At 39.2% G+C, this 14,544-nt stretch overlaps 1 protein-coding gene across 1 annotated transcript in view; it reads left to right on the plus strand.

The window, feature by feature from the left end:
• Window positions 1–7,930: 7,930 nt before the first annotated feature.
• Window positions 7,931–14,544, plus strand: part of LOC140243658 (uncharacterized) — a 30,070-nt gene continuing 23,456 nt past the window's right edge. Inside the window, exons 1-2 of the mRNA XM_072323323.1 lie at window positions 7,931–8,003; window positions 8,044–8,261. Of these exons, the coding sequence (XP_072179424.1) occupies window positions 7,931–8,003; window positions 8,044–8,261 (291 nt within the window). The remainder of the gene's footprint in view (window positions 8,004–8,043; window positions 8,262–14,544) is intronic.

Here is a 14,544-nt window from a genome sequence, read left to right on the forward strand (position 1 = left end):
CTCGGTTTTTATCTCGAGGGACTGTGCGTGTTTCTTTGATAGGAAAAGGCTAAAATGATCTGAGTGATGTCTGATGGTGATGTAACTATACACAGCCCAGTCGCCGCTGTACATACGTAGCGCGACAGGGCGGGTTACGCCATTTCCTGACCCACTTTATCTGACACACTCTTTCTGACACACTTTTTTTGCCATTCACTTTGTACACGAGGCAGTTTTCATGAGACGGCCTCTGTTATTGGCTACTGTGCTAATGAATATTCAAGACTATGGTATGGCTTGTCGAACGTCGCGCTCAAAGCCGGCCAATAAGAGGCGGCCAGGAGCTGGTGAGCTGGAGGCGCGCGGCAATTTCTAACCTCATCCACGTGTAGGCCTTGCTACTACGTGCGCTTCCAGTACCCTTGGGCCTCTGTGTAATCTGTAATTTCGTGCCTGCCTAGTAAGTCGGCAGTGAACTTGGGCGCGATCTTCCCTACGGCACGATCTACACGCGAAGGGTATTCATACGTCATAGAAAAACTGCCTGTGTCATTCCCACGACAGGAGGGATGATGCATGTACACTTGTGGGAATGTGCACTTAAGTTGACTCAGTACAGCACTATTCATGTGAATTTTATGAAAAGATATAATAAACTGTGAAGGAATTATGAAAAAATAGCTAATCTATTTTAGAATAAAATCGTAATCGATCTATGCTTAGATAACCTAATTCAAATTGGCAGAGACATAGAAAAATATTTGTTTTACAATCGTGATACGTTCAACTACTCATCTGTGCTGAAATCCGCATGTCTGCTCCACACATGTTATCGCTATCGCTCAAACTTCGATCGCGGTGCCGGTGGTACGTGGCTTGTGTGTGTTTACAACATGTGTGCATATGGAGGAAGCATGGGGCTGAAAAAACAGCACCACGTGGTGAGTTAAAAAAACAAATCGGACGTAAGAAGTCTTACATTCAAGAGCTAAACAGACAAATAGCGAAATCAAAGTCCACTGAAAAGGTCTTGACACTGTAATGTATGTTCCAAATTCATGTCTGGCTTAGTTTCGAGAGAATTTTCTGCACTTGTGAAAGTTTTCTTTGCAAGAGATCAGGAGTGAGATCGGTGAAGTAGCTAAACGTGTACTCTATGTGACCGTTGCATGCATGCGTGCACGTGGCTGGGAGAGTGCGGCAAGAACGCTAGGAATGCACCACCAGCAGGTACGGTGGGCTGCAAATTCTTGGGGCAAAATTAGACTTCATTGTTCAGCCCGTCTAGTATTTATAATATATTCATGATAATTCTAATTCTTCATGAAATCACCATAAAAATACTTCATATATTCATAATACATTTTAGAAGCGTAATATGAAATATTTTGACTTTTTTTTTGCAATCCAAAGAAAAAAATATTTTGAATAAAAATTAATAATAAATAATAGTTCTTGACTCAAGTCTAAACTTCGTGCGTCTTCTTGCAGTTACCCCGCAGTTGCCCATGGATACGACGCATAAATAATCAGCTGTTTGCTGAGTCATTCCTACCCTACTGCCTCTGTTCAAATTGAGAGCGATTGTGATTTTATCGGTGGCATTTATAGTTTCATGACCTAATCCAATAAAACTAGACAAATGTAAACATCAAATTTGTGACAGTTTTTGTCAGAATTCTCTATCAATATCACTTGTTGCCATGACGATAGTTTTCAGATTTCACTAGCTTCATTATCGAAGCTGTTCTGAGGCTGTTGGACATTTGAAAGAACTGCTTTGTAAGAAATCACCTTTCATTTATTATTTATTTTCACGCACAAGAATTTTGATGACGTACATAATCTTTTAAAACTATTCTAATGTCATAATATTTCATGATGGTATGTGTTCTGTCTTTACATGGCAAGATGGGATTTTTTTTCTTCCATCCAGGGTCAAACTAAGAAGGAAGTGACAGGAAGGAAACCAACACGATAGGGAGGAAATGAAAAGGATAGAATGAAACACCTGCTCAGCGGGCTCTTTTTTATTGATTTTTACAATGGTGAATGCAGTACATCAGAATTTAAGTACAGTTCTAAATAATTTATTATTTGAAAAATGAGCAAAGAAAGTGGGATATCATCGAGTTCTAAATGAAAACTAAATTAGCATCGCCATTTAGATCTAATATTTACTAAAGAGTAGCCCTGGTGCAACCTTATTGTCAAGCTTTTGGTTGAGTTTCTTTAGAGAAACGAATTTTTGGAGCACTCACCCAAGTGAACAACCAAAAGGTTTTAAAGAAAATGATGAAATGCAGGTCTCTAGACCACTCCTGTGCATGAGCGAGCAACAGCCCCCGTGGACAGTGTCACTCTCGTCCTTGGCCTAGGCTAGGCTACTCGTGTCGTTCTCGCCATCATCAACGTCATGGTCACACGAAATAAACTGCATCATCAAAAGGGTTCGTATATCATCACCAGAATCATTATGATCATCATCACTATCATCTCAACCACAGCAAAACCCTGAATATCATTCCCACCATAGTCACTCCCAGCTCACAAAAAACACATCTTGATCAGCAAACGTACAGACATCGCAGACTTTGTAGCTAACTACGTTAGACTTTAGATCAATGTTAGTTGTACACAAAATGAAACGGAGGTGGAAAACTAGTAATGAATACATGGAGATCATCAACGATGGCATTTTACAGTAGAAAAAAATACACTGAACATCTTGCACCGCAAAAAAAATTTGAGGTAAAAAACTACGTTGAAGAAAACTAGGGTGAAAACCCGCTGCTTGGAAGGCGAACAATGAAGACACTGTACGGTAAAAATGCACACGAAAAACAAACGAGTGGGTACCACACAAAGTATGACTGTTCTCGCACATACGTAGATAATCTACATCGTGTTCAATACAAAAACTCAACAAACACTCGAACAAAAACTCACCTCTAAATTGTTGCAAACGAGATAATCACTTCAAAAATGGGGAAAAAACACTTGTGGTAATACGATTGTACTCTAAGAATAACAGAGATAAGATGATACGAAAGCAAAAGAGAGAAAAAGAGAGAGAAATGGACAGGAGACCTGCAGAAGTTCTGCCACACTCACTGACACTAAAACGCAATTCGACACACACACGCACACAGGTAATCAGATATCGTCATGGACCCCCTTGAGGAGATCGATATCACGATACCACGCGTAAGTCAATAGCTAAAAGCCAATCACAGACACAGAATCAGACCGAGTGACTCATTATGAAAAAGAAATCGTAAGGCTGTTGAATATTCATTAGCACAGTAGCCAATAACAGAGCCCGTCTCATGAAAACTGCCCCGTGTACAAAATGAATGGCAAAAAAAGTGTGTCAGAAAGAGTGTGTCAGATGAAGTGGGTCAGGAAATGGCGTAACCCCGACAGGGTTGTACCAACGAAGCTCCAAACACGAAGAGGGTCCAACGATAGCATGCGATCGGATTGAATTTTGATACTTTAGATCATTTTTTTGTCACTTCAAACTCATCTGACGAACAAAATGATAATGAGACTTCATATCTATGCTATGAATATTGAAATTTAGATTTGATAACTTACCTAAAATGATGGTTATATGCAGCATGTGTGAACGGTTCACGAACGGTACATCGTCTTTCACGCCAGGCCATTTCCAATATCCGGGAGGTCACATGATCTGAATGCCCTTTCAAAAGGTCGCGCTGTCGACCGTGCTGCTACACCAACACTCAAGCAGCGCATCGCACGCACGCAAAAGATTTCCGCAGAGATCAAGGCGCCATTTTGAATTCTGCAACGATGAACCCTGACGGTGTTAGGGAATCCGCCAGAAAGTATCATTGTTTGGTTCCACGGACTTATCACGAGGGCTCTCAATGGACTTACGAACCTTCTGTAATACAAGCATGCACTTAAGGTGAGTAACGTTTGGTAACGTGTACACTGTTTATAAAGAACGTATAAATTTTCATAAGTTTTGTAGTTGTGTTGTGGTTCCCCACTTTGAAGGTGCCCGCTCGTTGGTCAGACGCTGTATTCGCGTAGCGTATTAACAGCGTCTGGTCGGGCTAATGGTGATGATGAAAACTATGCTGGTATAAAAAGACGGCTTACTGCATGCTGAGCGTACGTGCCGTTCGTTTTATTTCACTTTCCCTCTTATTCTTCTTTCCCCTTACTCTTCTAAGTTCTCTCCCCTCCAAAGAATGATTAAAAAAAAAAGAAATTACATATATACACCTCACAACAAAAAAGATCCACGATCTACCAACCTTCGTAAAGTTAAATCTAAATGTTCAATATCAGCAAGGAATAAGGGGAAAGCATGAATTACAATAAATTAGAGCGAAGAGATCGTGAAATACTGAATACATGCGCGCAGTCTCTTCGGCTCGAAGAAACTTGACACCCACCCCTCTCCCCTTGTGGAAATTTCCACAAAAGCAGGTGCCACACCCAGGTGCGTGCCAGACGAAAGAATGCGCGCACTGGAATAAACAGCGTGTAAATATCCTGGAAATATCGATCGAAGAACCAGCTCATTAGTTGAATTAAAGGAATCATTGCAAAGATATCGTGATTCTATAGCCTTTCTTTTGGCCCATATAGTAGGAAACATCAAACAGTCGAATATAGTGTACTTAATCAAATATCTTATGTTCCCTGAACAATAAAATAGGATCGATTAATCAGTCAATTAAAAAGGTAATCACAGAAATACTTAAAAGGTATCGTATGCCAAGACAAATTCACTATGAGTAGGTCCAATGAGATGCAGTCATCACCTGCTTAGACAGCAAAATCATGACAATTAATTTCAGTTCATGCTCATCATAACTGCTTATTACTTTTCAAAGTTTTGGCTATCAACATTCGTTCGTAGGTGTTTTTTGTTTGTTTTGTATGTTTTTCCTCGTGAAAAACGTAATGACTTCTTCGTATCGAATGTAAACTGCATGTTTACCGTAAACAAGCCATCAGCTATAAAGCTATGGCGCATTCGATCCATCGAACTTGCAGTAACCTCTTAGGCAGGAGCACATGGCACATTCCTTTAAACTTGAAAGTACAACCACGTGTTTGCACATTGGCGCAACCACACACAGCGCGGCATTTTGCGATCATCGTTATAGCAGACTTTCCGATTCCAGTTAGGGTAAAAGAAATTGGAATACCGGTACTTTCGGAAAATACTGATGTTTAAAATCCAGTAAAATTAAAAAGCCTGAAAACAACGCATGATTATGTTTTGTAGTAAACAATAGTTGGAAACAGCGAACAGAGTTTTGCATTCACTGACACAGAAGCTTTCTTGAGAAGATGAAAGCATTCCCCCTCCCCTGCTAGATAGTGGAAGCTTCCATAACCAGCCCAGCAAGTTTCTGGAGGTACATACATGCACTTGTAGTCTTGTACACATGCATTGAGAGAAAACAATCAATCAACTCTGAACATTGCGTAGTTTGGATTCTTTATCGTGCTGGTGACCAGCTCGATACTTCAGCATGTGTCGTAATGTTATGTTAAAGAGCTTAAGTAGGCCTTATAAGTCGACGAGTTTAATTCAAAATGGCAAAAAGAGGGAGATGGAAAAAATACAGATTCTGGTGGAAAATACGGATTTTGGAGCTGCCGAGTACGGATTTGTGCTTCCAAAGCTTGGCAGCTCTGCTGATCAATCAACATGTGGCGTTACATAATTGTTTCTAACCCACACCTTGCAGCTAAAAAAAAAAAAAGAAGAACCGAGAAAGAAAGACGATATGATCAGACCAGGGTAACAAATTACACAAGGGAATGGGAGAGGGACCACACAAAACACCTACACACACACACACGCAGGTGCACGTGGCAGGCACAGTCACACACACACACACACACACACACGCACACACACACACACACACACACTGTGTGTTAGAGACTAAGAACAAGGTATCTCAGGCTTGTATCTGTGGAGAAATGCATGTTATATCTAAATGAAATCTTCTCCACCAGGTTAACACACGCAATAGACCTCTACTGCTGATTGTGACTGAGGGAACCGTGGCTCCCTAAAACTCAATTTGGCTCCCTAAAAAGGTCCCTGAGGAGCCCGGCTGGCTTCCTAGAAAAAAAGTTATGGTCGAGCCCTGTCAGTCTTCCAATTTAGATCGAGGCGTTATCGACCTTTGCACTCTTTGAACCCTCGCCTTCTGTACATTTTTTTTTTCCACGGTAACTTCGACTATCGACTCAAAGAAGTCACTCTACTCAGTGGCGGATCGGGGGGGGGGGGGGGGCTACTTTAGTTTTTTTAAACACAAAAAATCCAAAGAAAAAATGGAGTCGCATAAGCCCCATCCCTTCTAATGATATGTAAAGGGGCCTCCCTTTTTAATCATGTATGTAAAAGAGCCTCCCATTTTAATAATTATGTGAAGGGGCCTCTCATTTACGGAATTCCTAGATTCGCCACTGTTAGTAGCGAGGGTACTTTTTGCTTTTCTCAAGCTTGTGGATTGTTCCGACGAGCTTAACCCTTCCCCATGTCACATGGGCGTTGCCAAAGGGGGATATAGCTTTGATATTTTTTCCCCCTATTAATGCTTCTCTCACTTTTTCCCCAAAGCTAAAACCTGTTGATCATGAATTTCTTTCAATCATTCACAATAATACCACCAATATAGACCATGCATAATATCCAAATCAAAGACACGAGCAACAGAAAGGATGTTTTATTTTTCTTTCTTTTCTTAGCGTAAACGTTTGTATGAATGGTGATACCCTAGCGTGGCCGTTAGTTCCACTATTATAATTCGCGCCATCACGAATGAGAGAGCCGGGTCAATGTGAGTCAAAGTCCACACATACACGTACACACACACATGTACATTATCATGATAGAATGTTTGTCAGTGTGGTAATGAATATCAAAATCATACATTTCTCTCCCTCCCTCTCCCCCCCCCCCCCCCTCTCTCTCTCTCTCTCAAACACACACACATACACACACACACACACACACTTCAAGAAAAAGTAGCGCGATCTGATTACCAGCAAATCTGTGTTTTGTTTTGTTTTTGTTTTTTCACATACAGTGTGCCCATTTTCCTGTCAGCCAGCAGAGCATATTATACTTGAATAAGAAAATGTCTGAGCACAGTGAAGTAGAGCAATAGGAAGTGGAATCCGGATAGTTTAGTAATTTGGATGTGCAATTTCGTTAATAATTGTTACCTGTGACTGATGAAACCTACGACTATAATATGAAATACATTCTGGGAGGGACTGGGTTTTTGTTTGCTCGTATATAGGCTTGTAGAAGACGTTACTAATATCTCCCGTTTAATTCAATTTTTTTCATTTCCACTTCTCGTTCTCTCTCCTTCCCCCCCCCCCCCTCTCTCTCTCTCTCTCTCTTTCTAACTTTGATAAAGGCCATGAACAGCAGGGACCCCTGGGTAATTCATGTACTGGGTTATTCAATTTTAGATTTGTTTTGTTTTGTTTTTTTTTTTAACTTATCTAACCTTATCTAACTTTTTACCTTATCTAACTATACAAGGCGTATGAGAATGCGAAATCACCACAGTGCAGTATTCTACCAGGGAGGTGAGAGACCGCAGTAACAACAGTGTTCGGGGATTACCCTGCTGCGCTTCATTTTTTAGAATCTCATTAGTTGCTATGGGGCCTCGTATAGAATGTGACACGTGAACACCAACGCGCGAACCGAACGAGCCCGCGAGCGGCGAGTATGGCGCCATTTTTCAATATTCAGAATTCACGCCAAATATTAGGCGCTTGCTGGATCCATCCTCAGTGATCGCTATATCTTCAAGTTCCTCTGGATCCTGTGTCTGTGTTGGAGTATTAGATTATTTGGGAATCATTTCATGTATACATGACAAATTCTATATGCAACGACAATAGCAGCAATGATCATATGGGGAAAAATATGCTCATGTGTCTGGTTGCTCTACTGTTGGTAGATCACCATAGTGGGCAAGGTATACCAATTCAGCAGGCTATAACCATGGACCTCCGTGTAGGTCCATGCTATAACCAATGCTTCGTGTGACATCAAATGCACCTATTCAGAAGCTTGGAGACGAGCAGACTGTGAATACAGACAGCTGAGTGAAGTACCCATGGAGTGTAATGCTGCTTCCCATCTCTCGTTACGTCACAATCAGATCGAGAGAATCGAACCTGGAACCTTCGCGGGCTTCTCGGACCTAGAGGTTCTCATCTTGTCCTACAATAGAATCAGACAGGTAAGACATCGTTTAAGGATTACAGACGAAGAGATCGAGATATTGCTCGCGAGTACAGTGTACACGATGTACCAAAAACCATAATAGGTCTAATCTTCAAAAAGAGACACAAAAATCTTCCTATCTAAAGCTACGGTCACAACTCAGAGCGATTTGTAGCCTGCTCGGTCGCCGCTGAAATTTTGGCACTGCCCAGCAGTTTTTGGAGATGTCGAGCAGCCTATAAAATCCCAGCGATGGCCGAACGATGCCCTGTCGATTTCCCGTCGGTCACCGGTCGATTTTAGGTTAAAAAAAAAAAAACACGAAATATGGGGATCTTCTCCTCGCAGAGACTGACCAGTCACCGAGTGGTGCCCCATTGGCAACTGGCCGATTTTTACGAAATCGCTCAGAGACCGACGGGTGATCGATAGGTCATCTACCGGTGCTCCGTAGGCGTACCGGCGGACACCCGCCGACCTCTGCCGAAAATTTCTCACGAGCTACCGAGGTTTATTCATGTACCTATGTGATTTGTGATGTGATGATTAATTAATTAATCACTTAATTAAACAAAAGATTTAACTTACCAACTACCAAACTTCAGCTATAAGAAACCACAAATAACTAGAAATTAGGAAATCAAACAAAAGGGAAAAATTCAAGATGGAACAAAGATTAGAATAGATTAGAATTTCCCCCTCCAAAAAAAAAAAAGAAATCTTTGTTTGCTTCTATATTGAACAGTATATTCCTATCTAATTTCATATTTTTATTCCCCATCTCTTGTCATTCATTACTTCTTCTTTCAATAGGCCTGTAATAAAATAATACGATAACCAAACAGAGTTTTTTTTAATTAGATCAAACAAGATTGATTTAACAATATTATGAATCAATAATTGATTCAAGTTTACAAATGATTAAGAGCAAATATAGATTATATATATGGTGTCCTCCCAATTGCAGTTCATTGTCCACTGTTTTGAATGGTGCATATCAAACACATTATACAACAATAATATCTGAAAAGGCTAGATGTTGATTTTTCTTTCACTTGCCCTTTGTATATACAAGTTTCGTGGACATGAGGGGTGGTGGTACACGTGGAGAGCATAAAGAACAGTGCATAACTGCACATTCATGGGAAACTTCTTGTAGCAGACAATGAAATCCATCTATTCATTCGTTCGTTCATTCATTCATTCATTCATTCATTCATTCATTCATTCAAGTGCATGGGCACAATGTGCGTGTTCGTAATGTGCTAGTAATTTGCATTCAAACTTCCTATCTGGAAAATTTAAAAAAAAGATAACTCTGTGAGAAAACAGAAGTACTTGCAGGTCTTGTGTATGAACGATTATACAGTCAGTCCGCAGCACGTATGCTAATGAGCCGATCCGGCAAGATTTATTCAGCACTCTCGTTGACGATCTTTGCGTTCGAAAGGTGTCTCGTCGTGCGAGATTTTGCGAGACTTTGATAGGGCTATGGTTTTCACAGTGTAGCGACTTGTACATACATTCGTCATGGCTACAAGTCACGGTAAATTGTTTTCCAGACTTTGATCTTTATTTTGATACTAAATTTGCCTATAACATCGGATCTTATCATGACTATATAATCAGTTGAATTTGCGTAAATTTTACCTGCTTTTCACGGAAGATTTTGTCATCTAAAGTTCTTTTTTGGTTCCTGACCGGATTAAGAAACTGTTGTTTCTAATTTTGGCTTTTTCGTAAAGAGGAAACTTAGATACTCATCATATATTGGAGTCAAGGAGACGCAAGCATGATTTATACTAGTTTTTCCGTTTTGAAATGTCTGTAAAATTCACTCCTAAGCCAGAAGTATGCTCCGCACAAAGTGTACAGTGGTGCGAAAGAGCTCTCTCATTGGACAGTGCGTGCGTTCAGCACTTGAACTACCCGCGTGCCAAGAAACCGCAAGTGGCATGAAACCGTTATGTAGCAGCGTAATGACGTAATGCAAGCGCTGAGTGCAGGCGCTGTCCAATGAGAGAGCTTACTCTTGAGATTGCACGGTTTCAAGCTGATCAGCACTGACATCGATGTATATTTTACTGGTTCCTGACCGGATTAAGCAACAAATTGTCAAGACATTTACATGGATACAAAGATTAGGAGATGGACTACCAAATAAAGCATTTTCATTGAGACGCAAGGTGAATTTGGTATTTTTTTGACGTCTTGAAAGTATACTGCACGAATTACTTTATTCATCATTTTTCAAGCTCAAATTACGCTATGATATTTTTCATTTACAATAATTTGAGTAACATGTGACGATAGTTTACATATTTTCCTTGAATTTGATACCAAATTTGTGAACATAAGGTGTATTTTTGTAGCCGAAAGCCCAAGGACAAAATCCCCTTACGCAGCTCATTACGTATGCAAGCCTAAAGCGGGCTTGCATACGAGTTGAATAAATACGAGCGAATTATCGGGTGCTGCGGACTGACTGTATACATGTATTACATTAAGTAAATTCAGATGTCGATCTAATGGACTACCCGTTAATAAGGGCAGGTTTGATGCAAGCCTGACGGATGAATTGCATTGTACTATATGTTCATCTGCGGATATAGGGGATGAATTTCATTATATTTTTGTTTGTTCCTTTTGCCACAAAAAGATACTATTGTGTTAACAAAGTAGCTTGGCGGAGAGTAGTTACCAAGTGCATTACATACGGAAACAAAAATAAAGCAATTACTTTATAAAAAAAAAAATTGGAGTGACCTCAGGGATCACTCCAAAATCTGCGAGTAATCCCTGAGGTCACTCTAAAACGAGTGAAAATGAACATTTTCACTCAAAATTCACTCTAATTTCGCTCTAATTCACTCTTTTTTTTTTGTATTCACTCCTTTAAGAGTGAATTTTTTTCACTCGATTTTTTTAAAGAGATGTATTTCAAGACTGCACTTCTTTTAACTTACAGATGATTCTAAAAGTACTATTTGTATCACACTATATTTTTTGCAGGTGTTTAATGTAAACTCTTCTTTTTGATTAGTTTGAGGGATGCTTTAAAGATTATCACGGAACTTTTTTAAAGAGCAAGTTCAATTTGTGTAATGTAATGCAAGTGTCTTACGTGACTATAGGCTATGTTGATGGTATGGCATACACGTCCAATTGTGTACTCGTGACGTCTTGGTTGCAGATTGATGTAATATCGGCGATCTTGCCGTTTGAGCAAGATACATGGAGTGCAAAAATATGTACTTGTCTTAGATTTAAAACCAGATTCTTATGTACATTATCATGTATGCATCCTTATGTACATGCGTGTGGCCTATATAGAGATATAATTTCATCATGGAAATACTTTTATCAAAGAAATATTGACACACAGTATTATTGGAGTATGTTTCGTATTTGTCGGATGGTGCGTGTGTACGTGGTGCGTATCATTGTTTTACATACAAGATATATTCTTTTTCAGGGCCGATTATATTTTTCTAATATATTCAATCTCATCTGTGTCCCCATCAAGGATCTCCGCATTACTAATAAAAAACGGTCTGCCAATGTCAGTGATTGGAGATCTAGGGAGAATTCAGAAAATGAAACCGGAAGGTTACTAAATACTCTCTAACTTCCTTAGATTTGAAATCAATTTATGATACTGTGGTTAGAGACAAATCAAAAAATTATAGACTGAGAAAGTACATTGAATTCTAACTCTATTATATCGAGATATTCAGTGTACTTTTAGATTTGTTCCTCAGCTCAATGTATTAGGAATTTAGAGAGTACCAGTCGAAAAGTTAGATACTATAATATATATTTTGTGTGCATATTTGAAAAGACAACAACCAAACTTTATATATATATATATATATATATACATATACAAAACTTCGCATTTTCATCATTGCCATTTCTTGTATTTTTTTTTCAAATCATAAAACCTGTAATGAGGAGAAATTACATTACACAGCACCCAGGCGTTAGTGCAGGCGAGTGTGTATGTGTGTGTGTGTGTGTGTGTGTGTGTGTCCATACGCGCGCAGAAGGTGGGACATGGGTGTTGGGGTAGAAAATAAGTTTCCCTTTCAGGGGAGCGTTCGACTGCTACACCGGGATCTAAATGACAGTGAGGTAAGAAACATCAATGACATTATCTCACTTCTCATTGGTCAGCTCATACGGCACAATCAGACAGTTAACATGGGCTTTATAACGTAAGTAAACCATTGAAAAAAAAAATGCAAGGCACAAGGATAAAAACCAATCAATGTTTTACGATTTTCAGATAGTTACTGCAACGTTGTAAATAAAAATTGCAAAATATTGTTTTCAATGTAATATTAAAAGAGACGGGGAAAATAAACAATGACATATTCGTTCCCGTTCTCCCAAAGTTTGAAACCACATCCATTTTTTTAGGTACTCTTAGAAGTCAACGGTATGCTTATTTATTTATCGATTTTATTCACCTATTACTACTAATTTAGTATGTATTCATCAAAACATATCAATACAGGATGTCTTGATCAACATGAGCTGTTTTTCATCAAAGTCCTAAAATAAAACGCAAGAACACAAACAAAATGGTCCAATCGTGACAAAAAATATTAGCATTCAAATCAAGGTCAGCTGCAGTTACAGAAACAACAGACCAAACAAAAATTGCCATATGAATACAGATCAAATAGTCACATTTTTGCAAATCTTTTAACAGTCAAGAAGACTGTAAAGAAAAAATGGAACAAATCTCACAAATGAAATAGCATTAGAACTTATGTTCGCAAGAATTGATACATAATACAATTCATGTCGCACTGTTCTATGGCAAGTTCTCAAGTTAGCAAACACAGTCAAAGGCACGAACACAAAACCATCCCTTTTTACACACGTATAGATGTGAATATACATACCGGTACACACACTGTCTTGTACAGGAATATTGCATAAGATTCATGAACATAGCAGACACCATTCGATGGCACGACCTCTCAGAAGGAGAACGTTTCAAATATTTATGAAAACTCCAACAATCTTCAATACGGAAATGATATTAAACGGAGACCATACGAATACATAAAGACTATATAAGCAGCTGAAATGGTCACATGAAGAAGAGAACATATTACAGAAGATATATTTACTTATATATCTATGCCTTTAAGATTCTGCGACAGATTGTAAATTCTGTATTAGGCTTTTAGTAACATTTATTTTTTGTGCTTCTGAGAATCGAACATTCTTGAAACGTTCTAAATTTGGTTTGAGAAAAACCACAATAAGTGAGTCAGCAATAGGGGTACTGTGACAGTGTGTGGCAAACCATTTCTATTTCAACGAACAACGTTTATAATTATTTTTCCATTTTTCATATTTGACATTATGGTATGGTAGACGACAGCCCGAAATCCTTTATCTCATACCAACTGAATGATGACCTAGCTTTCACATAGCGTTCATGTTTCCAGACAGACAGAGCCGTTAGCGACCTTTGCACCCTTTGCCTCCAGTACTGGTTTTGTTTAGGTGAAACATCGACTCCCAACGGAAAGAGCTTTGTTGTTGTTGTGAATTGCACTGCTTCTGAATGGTACTGTTGGCCTTTTTCAAGTCTGTGGGTTATTTCTCTACAATTTATACAAGCTTGCATGCACCCCTCCGCTTGACACTCACGTGCAACCATCTGGATGAAAATGTTTGTTCGTTCCTATTTCTTAGAGTTGTATAATGTGTATTTTATAATACTTTGAGAGTTCCGTTTTAAATCATTCACATCTGATACGGATTCTAACTATAATAGCAGAGAATCCTTATTCCTAGTTCGTACTATCATTAAACAAAAGGGATTTGGGTGGTCATGTCAAAGCTATGTCGAATGTAGACAGAAAGATCCGTCTGTCCGGAGGAGTCTTTTATTTTTTGACGTTACCGCTCTCCTCCTGAGGGGATCCATGAAGCCAAACGCAGTCTCCACGGAACACTTCCCCGACGACCAGATACAGACCGATCTCTGGTCAATGTCGAATGGTGAGCCAAACCAAAGCACAACCGCACCATTGAATAGAATGATGTCCCACTGCCTGTGAGTAGCTGTAATCACTATAAATATTATTTTACTATCGAGATAGGGAGGTGAAACATACATAATTGTTATGTTCTTTCGACCTCCTTTTGGCCAAAGATAATTATTTTCTTGTAAAGTATGGAATACAACGCGTAGAATGAAACTGGTCAGTGTCTGGAAGGCCTACAACTTTGCATACATAATGCATTTATAATAGGCTTATATGATTCTAAGA

The sequence above is a fragment of the Diadema setosum genome, chromosome 20 (assembly GCF_964275005.1).
Source record: "Diadema setosum chromosome 20, eeDiaSeto1, whole genome shotgun sequence".
NCBI lineage: Eukaryota > Metazoa > Echinodermata > Echinoidea > Diadematoida > Diadematidae > Diadema > Diadema setosum.